At 43.7% G+C, this 24,552-nt stretch overlaps 1 protein-coding gene across 2 annotated transcripts in view; it reads left to right on the top strand.

The window, feature by feature from the left end:
• Positions 1-24,552, top strand: part of Adgrf1 (adhesion G protein-coupled receptor F1) — a 58,230-nt gene that overhangs the window by 20,651 nt on the left and 13,027 nt on the right. For both annotated transcript variants that reach the window (XM_085832997.1, XM_085832996.1), the window contains exons 5-14: positions 1,523-1,666; positions 3,070-3,243; positions 6,135-6,235; positions 7,907-7,965; positions 10,853-11,004; positions 11,851-12,014; positions 13,757-13,945; positions 16,388-17,758; positions 19,510-19,551; positions 20,715-20,774. In XM_085832997.1, the coding sequence (XP_085689123.1) occupies positions 1,523-1,666; positions 3,070-3,243; positions 6,135-6,235; positions 7,907-7,965; positions 10,853-11,004; positions 11,851-12,014; positions 13,757-13,945; positions 16,388-17,758; positions 19,510-19,551; positions 20,715-20,774 (2,456 nt within the window). The remainder of the gene's footprint in view (positions 1-1,522; positions 1,667-3,069; positions 3,244-6,134; positions 6,236-7,906; positions 7,966-10,852; positions 11,005-11,850; positions 12,015-13,756; positions 13,946-16,387; positions 17,759-19,509; positions 19,552-20,714; positions 20,775-24,552) is intronic.

The following is a 24,552-nucleotide window of genomic DNA, read 5'->3' as shown; positions in this document are numbered from 1 at the left end:
CTTGGGAAGCTTAGGGATGAGGGCTCACGCTTGGCTCACTTGCTTTTTGTCCTTTAATTTAGCTCATGGAATGGCATCATATCCGTTCCGGGGTGAGTTTTCTCTTCTCAGTTAAACCTTTCTGGAAACTCTTTTAAATACACATCCAGAGGTGTGTCTCCTAGATTAGTACAAATCCAGGCAGGCCGACACTGAAGATGAGCATCATGCACCATACCTGACACCAGTCTGTCCTTTTATTTCTTTCTTTTATGTTTCCCTCCTATGAATGTAATTAATAGGCAGAGCTCTTAACTTGGGGATGGGTCCTGGTGTGGATTTAAAACATGCAGGCTGGAAGCACTGAATGTATTTCCTTATGAAAACATTGGTCCACACCAGTGGTTGCTAGGTTCTAGGATCCAATCCACAAAGGCCTTTCTGACATGTGGTGCACTTACATGCATTAGCACATGGCTGTGTGCTAGCCATCACGTAAAACATGTCCCCATGCAACAGTTCTTCAAGGAAACAAAACAAAAATCTCAACATGGAGTGTGACAAACAAGATTTCCCCAACAGTAACAATGACAATAAAGTGCAGCAAGTATTTATTTATTGGCCTGTCACTATGCCAGGCTGTGGCCAGTTCTATTATAAGCATTAAAACCTCACAAGCACTTTTGACTGTTTATGGCCATCTTTATTTTAAAGATAGTGAACCTAGGGCCTAAAGCTAGGGGCTGTAAGACAGGATTGAACCTGGTCTTTCTGAGTTCAGTACCATTACCTCCTGAGAAAGTGACCATGAGCATATGTACCCTGTTCCCCATCTTTTAGAGGAACTCCCGAGGCCTGTGGGAACTATAGACAAGATCTGAACCTAGTCAGTCTGGCTGGAGAGCTAGCACATATGCAAAGGCTCAAGGAAAGACTGAGCCTGGCATGGGGAAGCCGAGGATTCCAGAGCCCTGAGTACAGAAGGCTTGTCTTTGGGGAGTGGAGGGTGGAGGGGAGGGGAAGAAAGGAAAATGACTTATTTATAGAAGTAAATAGCTGGAGGTAAGTATATACAGAGGGAAGCTAAAATTATGTTTTGTTTTTGTATTTAAGCAAGTCCTAAAAGTCCCACTAATGACTGGAACATTTTTTTAAAATGTGAAGTTGAGTTGTTTTTGTTTGTTTGGTTGGTTGGTTGGTTTTTGTTGTTGTTGGGTTTTTTTTTTAATGCTGCAGATACTTCAAGGAAACCAAAGCTGGAGTAGGGAGGAAGAGTGGGCAGGACATTCAAGCCTGTTTCCTCTTGACTCTGGGGTAGTCCACAGAGCATGGGAACCACTGGCCTAGTAGAAGTGGGAGGAGAGATCTGTGTGAGGCATGTGTAAGGCGCGTCTGCTTTTGAGCATGCTCAGTCAATGTCTGGATGTACAGAATGTAGTGACAAACGTCAGGGACCCTCCAGGAGCTCTAAGCTGGACAGGATGACGGCTAAGTGGTCTTCCCCACAGACGGGTACCTTCTAATGACTGCTCTTTACCTCCAGTCCAGGACTATGAGGTGCTACTTCAGGTGACATACAGAGATCCAGAGGAGAAGAGAGAACTGAAGAGATTTCTGAAGCTCTTGAAATCTCCATCGCCGAGTTTACGAGGTCCCAGCAAGATCATCAGAGTGAAGGCCACCACATGTAAATTAGCTGTCCAGTGTAAACTGGGAGTGTAAAGGGGGAAGAGGGTGGGCCACAATGAAGGGTTGCTCTGTGAAAAAAAAAGATTCTTCTACAAGCTCTGTGGCATCAAGAACTAATGTTTCTTCTTCATGTGACATGTCCACTGCACACTGGCAAGGGGGTTGTGCCTGTGGTTGTCCGTCAGGCACCAGCTGATGGGGGAGATCTTACTTCAAATGAATCCCTTCTGAGCACCAAAGAAATGAAACCCTGGCGACTCTCACACAGGCAGTGACATTCTTTGGCTGGGAAGGGACAGACACTAACTCTACTTCTATTATATTGGCCATGATTTATTCTACCACTCACTCCAGCCTCATGAAGCCAGGATAGGAAATCCCACTGTTTCTTGAAGATAGCAAGAACTAGTTGGCAACACACACCACAAAAGTGGTTCCCAGCGAAGTTCAACCATTGACTTGGCTAAAACCGAGTCTCCGAGTGTTCAGATCCCAGCCAGCAGCGGGATCGGGAAACCTAATAGAAATGCAAACTCTTGGTCCATTTCAGACTTGTTGGCTCATACTCTCGGGGGTGAAGTGCTTCAGGGTTTCCTCACTACAGCAGCACTCACTACACACCACCATGTGCCTTTCTCAAACCTATCCTGGATCATACAGCTTCACCATCTGTTAAGAGGGAAGGAGTTTCGATGGCTGTGTTAGATCCAATACAGAATAAAGAATCCACAACATTAACCACTAGGCATTTTCAACATGGGCCCCACCTCTAAGTCATTCTGTCTTTCTAAAATGTTAAATCATCCAAAATTTTTTGTTACATGTATGAACGTTTTGCTTGCATGTATATGTGTGCACTATGTGTGTGCTTGCTACCTGAGGAGGCCAGAAGAAGGTGTCAGATCCCCCTGGAATGGGGTTTCAGATGCCTGTGAGCTACCGTGTGGGTGCTGAGAACCCATTCCAGGTCTCCAGCAGACCTGCAAGTGCTCTCAAACACCGAGCCATGTGGTCTTCAGCCCTGACACATGGAGTGCTGATAGATGCATAAACAGGGGCTCAAACGACAGTGGTCAACTACCCTTTAGACCTCTTCAATAGCTCTAGTTTCTGACTATGCTCATCTGCCTCTCTCTTGCACCACAGTGGATACCTGTGGGATCCATAGTCTTGTGTTGAATGCTAAGCCAAGTCATTTGGGTTTTATCTTTGCTAGGATTTTCACACTAACCTCCTAGTCTACAGAGTTAGACATTTCTTCATCTTAAACGCATCGCCACCCTTCCAGCTTCTGCTGGGGAATCTTTGGTTCAGATTCCAGTCAGAGTCAAGGACTGAGCAGATGTTGGTTTAGAAAGCAGACACTGAGACATGCCGTTCTATTTCTTTTTCTATACACAGACTGCAGAAGCCGAAAAGGGTTCCTGGAGTGTGCCTGCGAAGACAGCTATACGTGGTTTCCTCCCTCCTGCCTTGACCCCCAGAACTGCTGCCTTCACACAACTGGACCCGTCCCAAGCTGCAATTGCTCTCTCAGAAGCCTCAGGCAGAGCATTAATTTCTGTGAGAGAGCAAGTAAGTGCTTGTTGACTGGGGTGCTCTTACCGCAGCATACTACAGGGACTGTACTGTACTCTGCCTGGCTAGGGCAGCTGATGCTGAGGGGCAATGGTGATGTGGAGATGTCCTATTAGCTTTGCCTGGATCCAGTCAGAGCTCCTACATGCAGCAGATCCAAAACCACATGGTGAGGTTTGGATGTCATTTGGACTTCTTGGTGCAGCTCTGTGACTGTGGGATTCTACTGAGATTTAGAAAGATGCACTAAAATCCAAGTGGGCAGCTAGCTGCCCGAGTCAAAAATTTTTCCTTCCCCCAACCCCCATTTCTCTTCTTTACCAGAATCAATTCTAGATGTGTGAACGCAGGAAGAATTCCTGGGGATTGCTTTGAAAGGCCTGCTCTGAGTCACAAAACATATTCTTTATCATACACACACCAAAGAGGGAGGGAGGGAGGGAGGGAGGTAGATAGATAGATAGATAGATGATAGGCAGAGATAGACATAGATAGACATGCAGGCAGGAAGATAGGCAGACACACACATACACACAGAGAAAAATACAAGACACAAACTGTCTGTGTCTCTGTGTCTGTGTCTGTGACTGTGTGTCTGTGTCTGTGTCTGTCTGTGTCTGTGTCTGTGTCTGTGTCTGTGTCTGTGTCTGTGTCTGTGCCTGTGCCTGTGCCTGTGCCTGTGCCTGTGCCTGTGTCTGTGTCTGTGTCTGTGTCTGTGTCTGTGTCTGTGTCTGTGTCTGTGTCTGTGTCTGTGTCTGTGTCTGTGTCTGTGTCTGTCTGTGTCTGTGTCTGTGTCTGTGTCTGTGTCTGTGTCTGTGTCTGTGTCTGTGTCTGTGTCTGTGACTGTGTCTGTGTCTGTGTCTGTGTCTGTGTCTGTGTCTGTGTCTGTGTCTGTGTCTGTGTCTGTGTCTGTGTCTGTGTCTGTGTCTGTGTCTGTGTCGACTGTGACTGTGTCTGTGACTATGTCTGTGACTGTGTCTGTGTCTGTGTCTGTGACTGTGTCTGTGTCGACTGTGACTGTGTCTGTGACTATGTCTGTGACTGTGTCTGTGTCTGTGTCTGTGACTGTGTCTGTGACTGTGTCTGTGTCTGTGTCTGTGGCTGTGCCTGTGACTGTGTCTGTGTCTGTGTCTGTGTCTGTGCCTGTGCCTGTGCCTGTGCCTGTGCCTGTGCCTGTGCCTGTGCCTGTGCCTGTGCCTGTGCCTGTGCCTGTGCCTGTGCCTGTGCCTGTGTGACTGTGTCTGTGTCTGTGTCTGTGCCTGTGCCTGTGCCTGTGCCTGTGCCTGTGTCTGTGTCTGTGTCTGTGTCTGTGTCTGTGCCTGTGCCTGTGTCTGTGTCTGTGTCTGTGTCTGTGTCTGTGTCTGTGTCTGTGTTTGTGTCTCTGTGTCAGTGTCTATGTCTGTGTCTATGTCTGTATCTCCCTCTCCCTCTCTCTCTCCCTCTCCCTTCCCACCTCTCTCTCTCTCCCTGCCTACCCCCCCCCTCTCACACACACACTGTATTTAACCTAAGAACCAGGGGAGCCACTGTTGACTTAAGTTTCTGTTTTATGAAGGGTGAGATTGAGTCTAGTTACCTGCACTCCAGACCTTAATGACTTTAAGACAATTTCCTCTGTCGCTCATGCCTGTAACCCTAGCATCCAGGAGACAGAGCCAAGAGGATTGCTTTGTATTTGAGGCCAGATTGGGCTACATAATGAGTTTTAGGACAGTCTAGGCTATAGTTTGAGTCTGCAAAGGAGAATGGAGAAGAATAGAAGAAAGAGGAGGAGGAAGAGGAGGAGGAGAGGAGGGGGCAAGGGGGAGGGAAAGGGAAGAGGAGGAGGAGGAGGAGGTGGTGGTGGAGTTGGCGAAGGAGTTTCTCTTCAACGACTACTCTAGCCATCTTGAAGCTCTAGGTTTTAGATCTGAGGAAAGAAAAGATTGAGGGAGGAGCCAGTAATAATTCAGTTTAACTGGGCATACCTGGTTCACCTCCCCAGGACCACAGCAATTCATGTTATGCCAATCATATACCTATTAAGCACCATTTTCATGTCCAGTTCCAGGATAAAGCCTCCAGGACACCACAAAGCATTTGTCATGCTGTGTATGAATTATCAGGCTGGTAGGGAAGGGAGGTTGTAATATAAGGAAGAAAAGAGGCAATTTCTTTAACAAATGCCAATGAAAGCCCACATTTAGGAAAAAGGCCTATTTCTGAGCCATCTACAAGAAATAGAAAAAAAAGACTCAGTCAGGCTTCCCACAGTATTGTTGAGACAGTATAGCCAGATGGAGAAAGTGGGGATGGAAAACAGAGGTGGAAAGAATTTTCCACTTGGAGACCAGAGGAGGGCTTCCAGAGCAGCTAACGATTAGGCCCTTTGAGACACCAACTCTGTACAGACAAGCACTAGCCCTGAGCTAGTCAACACAGTGCTTATAAGGAGTTAGCAAACTGCTTTAAAGTTGTGCTGTGGCTGGGGAGATGTCTGAGTTAATGAAGTGCTTGGTGCAAGCATGAAGACACGGGCAAACATAGACTCGGGATCCCTGGACTCTCTGGTCTGCTAATATACCCGGATTGCTGAGCTCCAGGCTCAGTTAGCGATCCTCTCTCAAAAAATAGGTACAGACTAGTTGAGACAGACACCAGACATCCCATTTCCATGTACACACACATACACATGCTCACTAGAATGTTCTCATAATTGTTAGAAATTCATCAGTGAAAATTCCAATTTTCTTTCTTTCCTTTATGATGTTAAATGAATATATTTCATGAAAATAAATGGAAATACTTACCATGGATTCAGAATTGTACTTTTATAACTTCATGCTGCTGACAAAATCAAGTTAGACATTTATTTTCTCTAAAGACTTTTTCTCTTCTGTTTCCCATAGAAGTTTGGGGCACTTTTGAAATCGATGAAAATTTTCCTGAAGACCTTTGGAATTCATCATCTGATGTATATGCCCACTACACAGCTGGAATTGAAAATCAAGTAAGCATTATTTATTATGTAAGGATTTTCTTTCTAACCCTAAGTTCCAATGCTTTTCAATTTAGAACACTCATTTAATACACATCTTATATGTGTTCATATTTGTATAGACATGTGGGTGTTGTGTGCACATATAGGGGATAGAGAAAAACAGACTCAAATGTTGTCTTTTCTCCACAACCCCTGCGTTTTTCCCTTCTAGACAGGACTTTCTTTGGCCTGGGGATCACCAAGTCATCTGGGCTGACTGGCTAGTGAGTCTGTATAATCTGCCTGCCTCGGCCTCCTGAGTGCTGAGATTATAACCATGCTCCATCACATCTGACATGGGTCCTGGGACTCAAACTCAGGTCTTCATGCAAGACAAGTGCTTTACTGACTGAACTGTCACCTTAGCTCCTTAATAACATTTTTTACAGATTTATTTCATTTTAAAGTGTGTGTGTGCACACGCGCGCGCGCGAGTATACATTCTAGGCATGCATGTATGCACATGCCCACAGAGCCCAGAAATGGCCCTGATGTTAGACTTATGGGCGGCTGTGAATTACTCAACATGGATGCTGGGAACAGGGAGTTCAAGTTCTCAGCATGCTCCTAACCGCTGAGCCAACTCTTTGGTCCCTTAGTGCATATTTCATTACTTATTTTGGATGAGTTCCATTCTACCCACAGTTGACGATCCATGAGTATTTTCCTAAGACTTTATCAGTTGAGCTCCCAATTGCCTTGTGTCTGATTTTGTGTACTTATTTAATATTGTACTAAGGATTCTTGACAATTTTGTGGTTTTTAATCACAGATAGCAAATTACTATGACCCAAGCTCAATTGTCATCATTTAAATCTGTTCCACAAAGAATTGTCTCTTAGAAGCTGAACAGTTACTGAACAAAATGTTACCTCACAGCAAAGTCAATAAGAACTGGACCAGTCAATCTGAAGACCCGGTATATTCTCTTCACTGCAGTCATGTAAGAACAGACCAGTCAGTGTGCCTATGTTGAGGACCCGAACATAGACCTGGGCACATTTATTATATTATTTAGTACCCTATTCCCTACTATTCTAAGATGTTGGATATCCCATCATTACCAAACTGTCCCTCCTCTCTGTTCATGTGTGAAGGCCAGAGGTAGATCGCAAGTGCCTTCCTGTTAAAAGGTGTCTACAAATTATCATTGTGTTAGTATTTTGAGACAAGATCTCCCAATTTGAGACACTGGTCTCACCAATTGACTAGAAATGGTTGACCAGCAAGCTCCGGGATGTGCCTGTCTCTACTTCCCAGGGCTATGGCTACAGATGCATGTGGCCTTATATATTCCACTTATATGAGTGTTAGGAACCTGAACTGAACTCCTCACGGCTGTGGCAATGACTTTGCTAATGGAGCCACTTCACCAGGCTCTGATAGCTCACTTTTTCCTAGCATCATCAAAAATAAATTGTGTGTGTGTGTGTGTGTGTGTGTGTGTGTGTATTCTCAGTTGCTACTTGACTGTATTTGTTATGACATATAACTTCTTCCCATGGCCTCTTCTTCTTTTGCTCATCTGTTACTGCTTTATTTATTTATTGTTTGCATCTGTATTTTGCTCCAATGTCCTTTTGATGTGTGTCCTTTTGTGAGGACAAAGATTGAATCATTGTCTTTTGTTTTCTTTCTAAGCTTAAAGAAGCGTACAGAAGAGTCCATGGTTTTGAGTCAGTTCGGGTCACCCAATTTCGGTAAGTCCCATCTGGTCTCAGAAGGGCTGCTCTAGAATTCTTCACTGGTCCTGAGAATGCCCAGTGATATTCGTGCTGCCTTTGACAGAACTGAAAAGCCAGTGCTAGGCAGATCGTTTAGTCAGTGTCTACCTTGCAAGCATGAGGTCTGGAGTCTGACCCCAGGTCCCCATAACAGTGCTTGGCATGGTAGTGCACACATTTATTCCCAGTGACAAGGCAGTAGAGACAGGGGATCCCTGGGGTCTACTGGCCAGCAAGACTCACCTAATTAATGAGATCCAGGCCAGTGAGAGATCCTGTCTCAAAAGAGATAGCTGGTATTCCTAATGGCAATCTGAGGTTGTTCTCTGACCTCTACCTGCAAGTACCCACATGCATGTGAACACACATATACATTTATACATAGAAGAACATACATACATACACACACACACACACACACACACACACATTTAAAAGAATTGTAAATACATGGGCATAAGGTGGCAGGACCTTGAGAGGAAGGCGGACATCACAGAGTTCAGGTTCAAGAAAGGGTGAGAGGTGGCATTAGAGTGTGGGTGTTAAGAGGTGGGCATTTCCTGCCACAGCGGACAGACGTGGTGTTGTATTATTTGGAGTCAGGATGGAAACCTTGTATACATTATCCTTCTGGGCAGGCAGGTATCAAGTATAGGCTGTGGTTTAAAACTCAGAGGTCATTGTCTACAGCAAATAAAGGGATATTTAGTAAATTAGCCTTTTGTTTATGATTTGATTCAAAGTTATTTGGAGTTGAACATGCATGCCTCCACTCCAGCTACTTGTGGGCTACTTGCTGGAGGAAGTAGTTCAGAGTTCAAGGGATGTGACTCATTATTTTTTTTTTCCCATGGTTCACTTCAAACCAGTCATGGGGAGTTTTCAACAACACTTGCTATAAACATATTCCTATTCCATAAAGTCATGTAGAAAGTCCCACAGGAATTATTTTCTTTAAAATCCAACCCAGAGACCACTGCTTCCATCTTATAGTGAACCTGTATCATGGATTATTTTCTTTTCTGTGCCTTTTCTGTCAGTGAACTCTGAGATGAACCTGAGATCCAATCCCAGTGACTATTCCATTCAAAAGCTGAGGTGTGATGATGTACGCTTGGCATCCTACTGCTTAGGGTGTGGAGGCAGGAGGATTGCTATTATTTCATGACTGGCTGAGAGTGCAAAGTGAATACAAGGGTAGCCTGGGTTACCCAGGGAGACCTTGTCTCAAAACAAAATAAATGATCGGTAGGAAAATAGTAGAGAAGCAGTATGGGGCAGGGGGGGCAGGACATTAAGGCAAGAGCACTAAGAGTTTGCACTTAGCTTCCAAAGTTCTCATTCTCCCAATCTTGCTTCTCTTTGTGTCTCGATTCCTCTTGTTTAAATTGAAAGTAGATGCTTTTCTCATACAATATATCCTGATTATCTTTTCCCCTCCCTCTACTCTCCCCACTTCAATGTGAGCAGCTGCAGGGCTGGAGGCCGCAGGGCTCAGCCATAAAGGCCTTAAAGATACATATAAATAGAATGTCGGTTTGTTTGTTTGTTTGATTACATGGCTCGGTTTCTATCACTCAGTGTGAAATACTCAAAGTACATTCTATTTTTCTCAGTCCTATGTTTTCAGTGCCCAGTAGTATTCCACTATGTAAATGCACTAACTAACCTTGCTTCCATTCTGTGAAGTTCTTAACTCATTTCTTTCTTGTACATCCCAGATCTGCTTCCCTAGCAACCCTGCTACATATAACCTCTGTGTTTCCACGTAAATGGTTATCCAGGTAGTTCAAGCCAAACCGCCTCTTTCTTAGCTCATCTTCCTGTTTTCTTTATTGCCATCTTTCCACTTGTGGGCTTCCCCTGCATTACTTCCCACCGTCCTCTCTCCCCTACTGGACCAGTCACTCTGGCCTTTAAGTTTGTCAAACTCACTGCCTGACCCGGAACTTTTGCAGATGCATGCATGCTATCCCATAAGTCCCTCATCACCACTCCTTTTCTTGTCGTCTATGCTGGCTAGTTTTACATCAACTTGACACAAGCTAGAGACCTAGTTAGGAAGAGGGACTTTTAGTTGAGGAAATGTCTCCCTAAGATTTGCTTGTGCACAAGCCTGGAGTGTATTTTCTTAATTACTGATGGATGTGTACCATTGTGGGTGGTGCCATCCCCCTGGGCAGGTGGCCCTAGGTGTTATAAGGAAGCAGGCGAACAAGCCAGTTAGCTCCATTCTTCCATGGTTTCTGGCTTTAGTTCCTACTTCCAGGTTCCTGTCCTGTTTGAGTTCCTGCCCTGATAAATTATATAGTTCCCTCTATAATAGACTGCTACCCTGAAGGGTAAGCAAAAGAAAACTTTTTCCCAAGTTTCTTTTAGTCGTGGTGTTTTATCACAGCAATGTTAACTCTAACTAAGACGTCATTATAAGGACCTGTTTCAAAAACCAGGGATGTATGTCATGGGGAAGCCCTTCTCCATGCAGCCATAAATAGTGTGAGACCTTTACTTCCTCTTTCTATGCTTGTCACTGTCTGCCTGTCTCTCATGACATTTAACATTTAGAACTGTGTGTGGATATATGTATGCATACGGGGATGCATGTGCATACAAATGAATGTGTACATATGCATGCATGCATGTGCGCATGGATGTGTGTATGTATTTATGTGCGAATATAAGTGTGTGTGTGCACACACATGCATTATGTGTGTGTATTGCACATATTTCTCTGCTTCATTAAGGTACACAGCAGATCTGCTTGCTTCTTTCCTGTGGACTCCATGCCATGCATTTCCAGATTTGCCCTAAGAGACTAAATGAGGGTTCAGTGAATCTCTTTCTTCCCACATCCTTATTGCAGGAAGGGAAGCATCGTTGTTGGCTACGAAGTGACCGGCTCCACTAGCCCTGCTGAACTCCTCTCTGCCATTGAACAGGAGGCTGAAAAGGCACAGGTGGCCCTGAGGAGGCAGTTTCCAGTCAAATATGGCTCTTTTCGAGTATTCGGGAAAGGTAATGCTGTGGGCTCCCATCTTTGCTTCAGTCTCATTTGTCTCAGTGTCCTCGGAAATTAGAGTTCTAAGAGACCTGTTCTAACGCCTACTTTTTCTGGAAACTGGCCATTGTCCTCTCACCACCAGACAGACTCAATCTGATTCTAAGACTATTATTACTTGGAGATCTGAGAATCTCAGATAAACATCTGGAAGTGTTGACTTCACTACAGCCTGTGATGGAAGTGACTTGGCTGTGCTTTGCTTTTGTGTGTGTGTGTGTGTTTGGCTCAAGGATGATGTTGGGTGTCTTCTACAGTTGCTTTCCACCTTAGAGATAAGGCAGGGTCTCCTACTGAACCTGGAACTCATCTTCTCCAGTAAATTTGGCTAGCCAGCTTGATTTGAAAATTTCCCATGTCTATCTCCTGAGTGCTGGTGGGATTTCGGGTGGGCTACTGTGTCCACTTAGCATTCACACGGGTTCTGAGGATCTGAGCTCTGATACCTATGCTTGCATGGCAGGTGTTTAACCCGCAGAGTTGTCTCTTGCCTTCTAGTATTTTTGTAAGTGGTTGCATTGGGCTTTTGTTCACTTAAAACCAACCAGCTGATAGTCCCTTAAGAACAGAGTTGCTGGCATTGGTCAGATCCCTGGAAGGAGAAATCATCTTGGGTAGGAGGCATCAGGAAGAAGGGGGTCTGAGGATGCTCTTGGCTATCAACAGTGTGCCTGTGCTTCCAAATTTTGCCTGGGTTTTAAATCTGGAAATATAACTTCTGAAGCATTTAAACACTGCACTTTTTGGTAGAGTGCTGGAATGTTCAAGAGTCATTTTCCCCCTGTATCTGTTATTTTTTTCAGCTTCGTGTAACAGCATCTCCTTTGGATTCGGGTCTGAGAATGATGAATATACTCTACCCTGCAGCAGTGGCTTCACAGGAAGCATGACGGTCAGGTGCCAGTCCTCTGGGTGGCAGATCACCAGGGAGTCCTGTGTGCTCTCTCAGCTGGAAGAACTGAAGAAGGTGACACTTTTTTTTTTTTTGGTAGGGAGTTTGAATTTCACAGTGAGCATCTCCTAGAGATTCTGGCTAGGTAGAGGGCCAAAGGTGACTATTGATATCTTTGAACAGAATGCAAAAGTATGAAGACTCAGTTGGGTTTGGGTTAAGCAGGGATTGTAAGCATGACTGACAGAGTCAGATAATGTCTAATGACTTTATCTTACTAAAGATAAAAAAATACATATGTGTGTGTGTCTGTATATGTATGCATATACAGACACACAGACACACATTCAGGAAACCAAAAAACAAGCAGCTAGCGGTCCTTCTAGTAACCGTAATATTGATCTACAAACAGTCACTTGATTATGGTTTTGTACAAAAAAGAAAGAAAAACTTAAAGAAAGAGAGAGAGAGAGAAGGAGGAGGAGGAGGAGGAGGAGGAGGAGGAGGAGGAGGAGGAAGGGGAGGGGAAGAGGAGAGGGGAGGGGAGGGGAGGGGAGGGGAGGGGAGGGGAGGGGAGGGGAGGGGAGGGGAGGGGAGGGGAGGGGAGGGGAGGGAAGGGAAGGGAAGGGAAGGGAAGGGAAGGGAAGGGAAGGGAAGGGAAGGGAAGGGAAGGGAAGGGAAGGGAAGGGAAGGGAAGGGAAGGGAAGGGAAGGGAAGGGAAGGGAAGGGAAGGGAAAAGAGAAGGGAAAAGAGAAGGGAAAAGAGAAGGGAAGGGAAGAGAAGAGAAGGGAAGAGAAGGGAAGAGAAGGGAAGAGAAGGAGAGGAGATAACTCGTCAAGAATAGAAGAATTCAAATCACAGGGGAAAAGTGTTCCAGACTGACTCAGACACTGCTTGTATAGCAGACATCCATGTTGAGTAGAGCATCCATTCCCAGCCAGAGGCTTTCCCCCCCACAACAGAGAGCCCCAACGAGGGCTACCTGTCAAAGCACCATGGAACAGCTGCTTCTCCCTATCTGTCCTCTGTGTCCTCATCTGTGAGGAAGGAGCAGGTAGCCACTGGAGTCTAATCATGCTCTCCCCTTTTCTGTCCCAGTTCTAAACATAGTGATAGTTGGAATTAGTTGATCCCAGGATGTGAGGGCAGGCAGGAAACAGTACAGTCAGCTAAAAAGAGCAAGGAGGTTGGGGTGAGGGGAATCCAGGATCCTGAGTCAACTTGTGTTGATGAGTGCAAACACTCCTGCTCACTGCTTTCCTAGTTACCTTAGCATCACAGAAGCAGACAGGGGCTGAGAGGGAGACATGAGATTCTAAACCCAGTGACACAGTGGGGATTGACCCAAGCCCAGAAGTCAAAACGGCATGTTTCCATCTACCTTTTCACCCTATACAGGAAGTGCAGAATCACTACTGGCAGAGCTCGGTAGCCGCAGAACCACATATAGCTGAGTACTTCTTGCAAACTCACCAAATCTTGCTGATCATCTGTTTCTCTGGAACCAAGATTATGATGTATCTGGAAATAACTTTCAGACAGTATTTTCATGATTCAGCTCCCTTGATGCTAAAATATCAAATACATAGCTTCCTTCAAAGAGTGTTTAAGACAAGTTCCTATTGTGTGTGAAGCACACTGTGTCTAGAATGTAAGAATCATTGAACCACAGCCGTTATTCACACAGCTCTAAGCTGCCCCTGATATGCTCCACTGTTTGCTCTGTAGCTAAGTCATCTGACTTATGTCTAATGATGTGCAAGCATTCCTGCTTTTTCCCTTAGAATGTAAACATTCATATTAATTTTTGCTTTTAGGAGCTCAGGATGATCGCAGGCAAGATCACAGAGGCGGGTGTGGCATCTTTGGTGCAAAACCTTTCCACCATCCTTCTGCAAAGCCCATCCACCACAGTTGGGAACCTGGGCTCTGTGGTGTCACTTCTGAGCAACATTTCATCGCTGTCGCTGGCAAACTCTTTAACTGTGTCCAATCTGACACTGATGGTATGATTTTCTGCACTTGAAAGGCTCACTATATTTACCTCTAACTTATTTTCTTTAGCTTTTATGAGACTGGGTCTCACAATGTAGCTCTGGCTGGACCTGGCATGCCATACAATGGCCAGGATAGCCTTGAACTCCTTGAAAGCATCCTGGTTTAGCCTTCTGCATGCTGGGAGTACAGGCATGTGCCACTCCACCCAGATTGAAGGCTGCATTTCAAATGGTGCATATTGTAGGAGGTGTACTGAGAGCTTGGATGACGGGGAATCCCTTGATAAAAACAGAGAAGCCATGTAACAGTCCCCCGTGTGAGTTTTATTGGCTTTTCTATAGTATAAAATGAACTCAATGCACATAATGAACTACATAGTAGATAAAGAACTTCACTGGAGGTGTAGCTCAGTAACAGAACGTTGACCTGGCAAGTGTTGGGCCCAAAATTCAATGCTAAGTTTGGGGTCTGGAAAGAGAAGAAATGTAAATGCCCATGTTCAATAGTGCAAAAGCTAACCCTTCCTTTCTGCCTGGACCTTCACAAGCAATCTCTTCATTGAGAGGTTTCAACTTAGACTGTGGGCCCTATGCAGTCATTACATACAGTGGACAATTGAGAACTCCTTTCTCTTGGCTGGTTCAGTTTAGATGTTCAAATTTTGACTTGAAATGGCATGCTAATATTTGTTCACTAGATGCTACCACTCAAGCAACTAATATGCTTTCTTCAACAGAGTCTCACTGGGGACACAAACCATTCTTATGGGCAGGCCCCCATGCCCTGCACTAGAAGTGGTCAACACAAAATGAACTCCAGGGCATTTTTGGAGGTTTTTTTGTCTCATAATGCTTTATCAGGCCTTTCTTGTTTCTCCTTACAGGTCCTTTGAGCATAAATTATGGCTTCCCATTTTATGGTTTTATAGAATTTCTATGTGTGCAAATGTGTGTGCATCTATCTATGTCTGTGTGCGTTTCTTGTGATTTTTTTTTGTTTCTGTTTATTTGCTTGTTTGTTTGTTTTGTGTTATTCTGTATTGTTTGCTTTTGTTTTCTTCTTACTTTATTTTATTATTGATATTTAGATGCATATTTGTTGTCGAATGGGAAAAATACAGGGTGTGGATTTGGGTGGGAGCAGAGGTTGCCAGAGACTGGGAGAGGAAACAGTAATCAGAATATATTTTAAGAAAAAAATAAATATTTTCAAAAAAAATTGGCAGTGCCAAGGCTGGTAGCACAGGTCTATAATTCTAGCACTTGAGAGGCTGAGGTAGGAAGATTTTGAACTTGAGGCCAAACTTTGTTTCTCTTAGAGAGCAGTAGGTGCTCTCATTGTCTGAGCTACCTCTCCAGCTAGCAATTCAAAAATCACACTGTTCTTAAAGATAACTATTGAATATTCATGTGCAGTAAGCAACAATAAAAACCCATAAATTACAAATTGAGCATCCATGACACAAATTAACAAGGTCTCTTTTTTTGTAGTTTAGAATAGAGTTTATTTGGGGCATGGGGAGGGGAGTTAAGAGGGTAGCAGAGGCAGAGAAAGGCAGAGAGAAGGAGATGAGTAGAGAAGTAGAGGCTGGCCATGACCTTGTGGAGGGGGGGCGAAGAATAGGGAGAGGGGGGACAAGGGGGCAAGAGGCAAGAGTGTAAGAGCAGTTCTTTTTTTTTTAATTGAAAATATTTGTTGTTGTTGTTCATACACTGAATCCTAATTAGCTTCCCCTTCCTCTATGCCTTCGAGATCCTCCCCACCTCTCTTCCCATCAGGACCCACCCCATTTCTATCTCTCATTAGGAAAGAACACACTTCTAAGAGATAATACTAAAATAAAGTAGAATAAGATAAAGCAAATTCTAATGTTAGCTAAGGGAACAAAATAGGGACGTTGTTGAACGTCATGCTTCTGCCCTGGGGCTGTAACATATTTACCGTTCCCATCTCCGAGTTAAAGGAATGCAAGCCTGTGTATTGTGGCATGCTTATTCATCCACACTGAGGTAAAACCTCACTGTGATTGCAGATGACTTGGGGTGACCAATCTAAATCCAACTTTAAAAAAATGTATTTAGTGTGTGTGTAGGGGTAGGGGGGACGGTGTGTGCCTGACACATTCCACAACATGCAGATGGAGACCAGAGGACAATCTGTGGTAACTGGCTCTCTCTTTTAATCATGTGGGTTCTAGGAATCGAACTCAGGTCACCAGGATTGGAGTAGGCCCCTTTACCCAGTGAGATACCCTACCGTCTTGACCCAAGTTTCTTTATGTAAACCCTTCTACTACATTGAATGACAGAACTGAGTGTAATTCATGTGTTTTACTATGATCCTCAACTCACCAAGTCTATGACCACTTTCCCTATACTGAACATGAGCAACCATCCACACTTGGCTCTTCTGTCTCCGAAGATCTAAAGTGACCGATTTTTATGTTTCAGAACGTCATCAACATAGCTGATCATATCCTGGATTCAGCCTCCATAACAAATTGGACAATTTTATTACAAGATGCAAAGGATGCCAGCTCCCAGCTACTAAAGACATTGGAAAGCATCAGTAGTCTCATCTCTTCCATGGCTCTGCCTCTTAATTTTTCTGGAAAATTCATTGACTGGAAAGGGATCCCAGTGACCCAAATCCAGAGCACACAGGGCTACAACTATCAGATGGAAATGAGACAAAATGCCTCTCTGCCTATCCGAGGCCACGTGTTTATTGAACCAGATCAATTCCAGAAATCCCACCCGAACACTATTATCAGCATGGCCTCATTGACCTTTGGGGACATTCTACCCATTACCCAGAGAGGAAATGCATGGGTCAATGGTCCAGTGATATCCACACTTATTCAAAACTATTCCGTCAGCGAAATTTTCCTGAACTTTTCCAAAATCAAGGGAAACCTGACCCAGCCTCACTGTGTATTTTGGGATTTTAGCCAGTTGCAATGGAGCAATGCAGGCTGCCAACTGGTTAATGAAACTCCGGACACAGTACTGTGCCGATGTAGTCACCTGACCTCTTTCTCCATGCTCATGTCACCCTTTGTCCCCTCTTCTGTTGTTCCTGTGGTAAAATGGATCACATACATAGGGCTGAGCATCTCCATTGCAAGTCTCATCTTATGCCTGATCATCGAGTCTCTGTTTTGGAAGCAGACCAAGAGAAGCCAAACCTCCTACACACGCAACATTTGCCTGGTGAACATCGCCTTGTCACTCTTAATTGCTGATGTTTGGTTTATCATTGCTGCCACTGTGGACCCCTCTGTGAGCCCTTCTGGAGTCTGTGTGGCTGTGGTGTTCTTTACCCACTTTTTCTACCTTGCCGTGTTCTTTTGGATGCTCGTTCTGGGCATCCTGCTGGCTTATCGAATTATCCTAGTGTTTCATCACATGGCTCTGACTACCATGATGGCTATTGGCTTCTGCCTAGGCTATGGGTGCCCTCTCCTTATATCCATCATCACCCTTGCTGTCACCCAACCTAGCAATAGCTATAAAAGGAACGATGTGTGTTGGCTTAACTGGTCTGACAAGAGCAAACCTCTCTTGGCGTTCGTTGTTCCTGGTTTGACTATTGTGGCTGTGAACTTGGTTGTGGTGTTGCTGGTCCTCAGGAAGCTTTGGAGGCCAGCAGTTGGAGAAAGACTGAATCAGGATGACAAGGCCACTGCCATCCGCATGGGAAAGAGCCTCCTCGTGCTGACCCCGTTGCTAGGGCTCACCTGGGGCTTTGGCATAGGAACAATGGCAGACAGCCACAATCTGGCTTGGCATGTTCTTTTTGCTTTATTCAATGCTTTCCAGGTAAGAACAGTAAGCGTATGTATTGCATACTCTTGTCACTGGAATAAATATAGAGAACTAGGGTTGGTGGATGAAGATGGCCTCGTCTCCTTGGCTCCAACAAGTCAGTAACACAAAGTGCATTGAGACAGAAGACACACTCATTCACCTTTCCCAGAAGTGTACATCATACTGAAAGAGAATTCTAGACATTCCCAGTAACCCTCTGTGGAGCTCTAATCTATCAGCATTCACATAACCACCATTTCTCTCTCTCTTGTAGCCAACTCAGTCCATATTGTCTTACACAAATCTCTGATGAAGCAGAGGAAGAGAAGTAACTCCAGAGTACTTGCTGACCTTGACCGATACAAAGCAAGTCCCTGGAATTTAACATACAGGGGCTAGCAACCTGACACCAACAGCCAGATTTTGTAAATGAGTTCCTTGGAGCACAATGATGCACATTAATGTACATGGGGCTCATGACTCTTTCCTCTCCAATAGCAGAGGAGCCAAAACAGATATTCTGTATCTTACAAACCGAAAGGACTCACAATCTACTCTAGACACACACACACACACACACACACACACACACACACACACCTCCTGATCCTTAGTATTAAGGATGGCTTTTATATCTGGTAGTCAGTCAGTGTTCAGAAGAGCGAATCCTTATGTTTTGATGTATCTGGAAGAAGTCTTCCATCATGGTGTAACGCAGACAAGGCCAGAACACCTAGTACAATGAGTCATGGAAATGGTAGTCTCACTTTTGGGGTTCTTGAGTCGGGTGTGTTTTTCTCAAATACCAACTGTGTGCTTAATCTCTCCATCCATCAGCTCTCCCAGCTGATGAGCAGGGATCACAGTAACACTTATGGAGCAATTTTTTGAGGATTACAAGATATAATTTAGCACCTGACACAGTGCCTCATACTCAGTAAAGGCTTAGAATTTCTTAAAGGCATCGCAGCAGTCTACATAGCAGTAAAAGGACAGGTGGTAATATAGATGTCATCACAGAGACCATGCACCCAATGGAGACAAGTCTTGAGAGCTCTAGAAAGGGCAGGCTTGTGAGTAGCATGCTATTTGCCTTAGCCAAGATTTTCCAGGAGACACACTTGAATAGAAGGTTACTTGTGGAGTCCATCTTCTTCCTCCTAGCTATTGGATGCTGAATCTCAGTATCTGTTGTCATCTCAGATACATGATGGATGCTTATTAAATATCTGGTTGAAAGAAAGGCTAAGATACACACCCATTGGATGCTATGTGGGACATTGAATGACACCACAACAGAGAATAAAGTTCCACATGAGTTTACAACTTCATTCAGTCATTTACTCATCAACACAATCTGTGAGCACTTTGTGATGTGCCAGGCACTGTTTGAGTTCATAGTGGTTTTGTTTTCTAGAAGCCAAGAGTCCAGCAGGAAGGCTGACAGGAAAACAAGTTCAAGTTGAGCATCTAGTACAAGCCTATGACCCCGGTATTCATGGGGTAGAGGCAGGAGAATTGCAAGTTTGAGGCCTACCTAGCCTATTTAACAAATCTCAGGCTAGTCTGGGGTTATAGAATGAGGCATTACCTCCCATGCGGGTGTGTATGTGTGTGTGTGTAAGTCTCAGCATTAGAACATTAGGTGTCATAACATTGTGATAGAAGTATATCATATAGAATATAGGTGATTTCTTGTCTGGAAAAGAAAACACAATACAATGTATACACAATTTATTCTTTGCTTTTGGTTTTTGTCAAAGGGATTTTTCATCTTCTGTTTTGGAATTCTCCTGGATACCAAGGTATGTGTCTATTAACTTCTCCCTCCCGAAGTTCAAGCATAAAGACTTCCTCTTTAGTCCCAAAGCCTTTGTTATACACTCGATGGGTACTTAGGTAACAAAATTTGACCAAAGGCAGACTCATTCAGAAGGAAACTAAGTGATCCCTGCTGATGAAGCCATCTAGATGCAACCCTAAGTGAAGTGAACATCACAGCATCAGAAAGCTGAGGTAGGAGGATTACAAGTTCCAGGCCATCTTGTAGTACACAGAGAGTTCCAGACCAGCTAGAGTTCTGAGGCTCTGTCTCAAAAGCAAGCAAGCAAGCAAGCAAGATTTCTTTCTAATTTGCTTTCCAAGGGAATGAATTCTATTTTTGTGCCTTGAATGCCTTTGCCCATTTATTTAAAATACATGGAAAGAATAGGATCCTCACATTTCCAGGCTAGTGGATACTAAGTAGTTTCTCATGTTAGATAAAATTCCCAATGAAAGACTATTAGTTTCACTGAGAGATAAGAGAAAAAAGTGGCAAAGAACCATGTTCCATGTTTCCTCCTAAGCAGCAAGTAATTATGTCAAGAGATAAAGGCAGTAATTGATGTTTTAGCAAGAAGACAAAAAGATTTAATTATCAGGGCTGTATCCTCTCACAGGGGCTCTGGATTTGGTTCCCAGTACCCACATGGTGACTTACAATCATCTGTAACTCCCATTCCAGGGGACTAGATGCCTCTTTCAACTTTTATAGGCACCGGTCACACACATGGTATATAGACATGCATGTAAGAGAGAAAACACTCATACACAGAAAACAAGCAAACAAATAAATATTAAAAATAGAAATTTTATTGCTAGCTCATTTGCCATATATTAACACCCATTTTCATGTTTGCCATGTTCCTACCAGACACATGGTTAGGAAACCCTTTCCTTCACTGATAAACTTTACTGCAGCAATAGTTGCTGGATGCTTATGGATTACTGCATTTGTTTAATACCGTTGCTTCCTATTCAGTTCTAGTTTTGCTTCTAGGAAGAGAGAACAGTCTATTAGATATTTATGCTAATGGTCTAGGTGTGATGTTGCTAAGCAACCGTTTCAAAGGATGCTTCTCCTTAGAATGTTGATACCTGATCATTTTTTTTTTTCTCTCTACCACTTTTCCTATGCCCCTGACAGCTGCGGCAACTTCTGTCCAACAAGTTGACTACATTAAGTTCATGGAAGCAAACATCAAAGGTAAGTAAGACCTTCGACTCTGATGCATGAAGTACCAGTTTTGTATTTTGTCCCTGTATGTCATTGGTGGCAAGCTCATTTACGGAGGGCCCTTGTTTCCCATCACCATTACTTAGCATGTTGCCTGGCTCGGGTTGATAGACAAAGAGAGAACTACAGAGAAAGGAGGGCCTGGGCAAATGCATATGTGCACTGGAAGCCCTTAGGATCTATGATGCTGTGTCAGGCTCTGTGCTGCCGCCACTACTGGTAGCAGGCCAGTGCATTCAGAGACAGTTTCTGCTGTATCTTCTGCTGACATTCCTGACACAGTCAGCAGAAAAGAACCTCAAGGCGAGTCCATATGAGGCAGGATTAGAGTTTAGTAAGAAAACATTTAGTGCAGATTTAAGCATGGGCTTTAAGAAAGGGGCAGGGGGAGCTAGAAGAGGATAGTTACACACAGTAGGGCAGCTTCTCAAGCGAGTCACATTGTAGTGTCTTAGTGATAGGTATGCATATATTTTCTGTAACTTTAGAGTTATATTAAAAATTTAAAAATTTGGTAAGTTTTTCTTTTACTTTTCAGCAAGTAACATGATAAGATGGTTTTTGAGGTGTACTATTTAGGTGAGATAAAAAACAGAGGTTAAAAAAGTTAAAGAAATCCTTAGTATGCACAGGGCCTGTAAATGTCATTCATAACTTTATTCATAAGAGTCTTTGATTCTCAGCCAGTAGGGCAGGGGCTCTTTTCTCTTCCACATCTGCTCATTTCCCACCCCAACTTTACTGCCTTGTTTGCTGTGAGTTGATGACTTCGAACAACACTATTTTGGTCCCTGATAGTTTCAGCATTTAGGTCTGTATTCCAGAACCTGAGGAATTTACATAAACAGGATAGAGTTGGGGTGGGGTTGGGGGTGTTTCTGTTTCATTTTTTTTTAATTTATTTTTTTATTAGGTATTTTCCTGTTTCATTCTTTCTACAGAAGTGCCCATGAGGACAGTGTGCTATATACACCACACACACAAATATTTTCTACTTTCAATGTTAGCTTAATTTTTTGTCTTTCAATAATACATAGAGGACTTTTCAGAAAGAGTGCTAAAGTAGAGGTATCTGTATTTGATAAGAAGCCAACCTACTTACTATACACAAACTGAGATGAGTTCTTATATATATATATGTGTGTGTGTGTGTGTGTGTGTGTGTGTGTGTGAAAGGAACAGGTTTTTAAAATAAAATAAAGTCTGGTGGCTTGAATAAGAATGGCCCTCAGAGTTTCATATGTTTGAATGCTTAGTAGCTAGGGAGTGGAACTGTTTGAATGGACTAGAAGGATTGGGAGGTGTGTTCTTGTTGGAGGAGGTGTGTCATTGGGGGAAGGCTTCAAAATCTCATGGCCCCATCTGTCTGTCTGTTTGTCTGTCTGTCTATCTATCTATCTATCTATCTATGCCTGTGGATCGGGATATAGCTCTCAGCTATTCCTCTAGCATCATGCTAGTCTGGCTGCTTCCTTGTCCTCTGTCATGATGAAAATGTATGAACCCTCTAAAACTGTAAGCAAGCCCCCAATTAAATGATTCCCTTTATAAAAATTGCCTTGGTCAAGGTATCTCTTCACAGCAATAGAACAGTAACTATGATAGCAATTATAATTCTAGTGTTTAGGGAGGTGTAGGCAAGAAGACTTTTTAAGTCTGGATCTTGAAACATAAGGAGTTTGGTCTATCTTGGGCAATATAAAATGAAACAAAAGCAATAACAAAACAAAATAATGGGCTGGTGAGGTGTTTCAGAGCATTGCTGTTCTTCCCAAGGTCCTAAGTTCAGTCCCCAGCAACCACCTTAGGCATCTCATAAACATCTGTCACTCCAGACCCAGGAGGTCTGACACACTCTTTTGGCTGTTGTGAGCATACATACATACATATGTGGAATACCCACACATATATAAAAATAAAATAAAATAAAGCACAAGTCAATGAGGAAATCATTGCAGGGGCTTTCTTGGTCTTCATGTCATCGTGGGAAATACTGCAATGACTGTAAGGAACAGTAGCCCATCTTGGTCACTGTACTTTGACTTGAACTGCATTGGCTATACGTCTTAGTAAAGTTCCATGGCAGCTTAGAGAAGTTCTTACATTTTGTGGTTTTAATATTATGTCTTGAACTCAAATCCTTGGAACCAGAAGGTGTGAAACTGAAGTTATTGTGTGATCTCAGGAAAAGGAGGAAGTTACAGTAAAGATCACACATGAGTGAATAAAATGAGGTGGAGCACTCCCTGCCCTTCAGAGCTGAAAGGCTGGGTTTTCCTCATTGAAAACCAAAGACAGAAAAACATGTCCCTAAATGGCATAAAACAGAAGCAAAGGCTCAAGTGCCTGGCAGCATTTCTTCCTGTCTCTGACATGTCATGTTAGTTTTCTTCAGATGTGAAGGAGGTCACTGAACAGTGATGGTCACCTAAGGCCTGTTTCTTCTGCATCCATGGCACCTCCCCATTTTAATTCAAGCCAGGTGGTAAAAATTAGATTTTCTTTTGGTTGTCTGGTTAAATGGTTGTCCTAGTTTTGCTTCCTGTTTCTGTGATTAAAATATTAAGGAAAGGGGCAAATTAGAGAAGAAAGGGCTAGCTTGGCTCTTGCTGCCAGGTCATTTGTTACATTGAAATCAAGATGGCAGAAGTTTGAGTGCAGGAGGAGACTGAGAGACAGAGAGACAGAGACAGAGAAAGACAGAAAATCAGAGCAAGATGCAGAGATATAGAGAGACAGACAGGACAGGCAGATAGACAGACAGACAGACAGGCACACACAGACACTCACACACACACACACACACACACACACACACAGAGAGACAGAGAGAGAGAGAGAGAGAGAGAGAGAGAGAGAGAGAGAGAGAGAGAGAGAGAGAGAGAGAATGAGAGAGTGCATTCACATAAGCTTGTGGTCAGCTCACCTTCCCCTGCACAGTTCAGAATAATGCACTGACCAGTGAATGATGGCACATCAATTAGCATAATGAAGATTACCCCACACAGACATTCTTTTGTGTCAATCTAAGGAAGACAACTCTTCCTTGAGACTCTCTCCCAGGGGATTCTACATGTCAAGCCAATAATCAAAACCAACCAACACTGTAGCTATCTGCCTCTGTGTCTCTGTCTCTGCCTCTGTCACTCTCTCCTCCCTCCCTCCCTCCCTCCCTCCCTTCCTTCCTTCCTTCCTTCCTTCCTTCCTTCCTTCCTTCCTTCCTTCCTTCCTTCCTTCCTTCCTTCCCTCCCTCCCTCCCTCCCTCTTTCTCTCCATTTGCTGAGGGAATTTGAATGAAAGAACCCAAGTACCCAGCTTATGGATTGATTATAAGAAGGTAAAGAGGAGATAGGTTGGAAAAATGGTTCAAGGGTAAAGATCTACTGTTCTTACAGAGAACCCAAGTTAGTTCCCAGCCCCCACATTGGTGGTCCACAGATGTCTCCAACTCTAACTCCAGGCTGTTGAATGTATTGGCTGGGCTCTGTGAGCATTTCATGCTTGTGCACATATGCATGGCTATATACATGCATACATAATTGAAGATGAGAAGCGGTAAGATCAGTGTTCCTATCCAGTAACTTGTTAGTGAGAAGAACATGAGAAAGAAAGGGGACAAGGTATAAAAACAAAACCAAGAGCTGTAGACTTATTAAAATTGTGGAATTTGGGAAGCAAATGAGTGAAGATAAAGGATGCAAGAAGATTGCCCAGGAGACAGGCTCATAAACAAAGTAAAGATGGCAAG

Source organism: Mus caroli, unplaced genomic scaffold (genome assembly GCF_978045245.1).
Source record: "Mus caroli unplaced genomic scaffold, Mus_caroli_1 scaffold_18, whole genome shotgun sequence".
NCBI classification, from domain to species: Eukaryota; Metazoa; Chordata; class Mammalia; order Rodentia; family Muridae; genus Mus; species Mus caroli.
The sequence above is the reverse complement of the archived record's forward strand: the minus strand, read 5'-3'. Positions and strand labels throughout refer to the sequence as shown.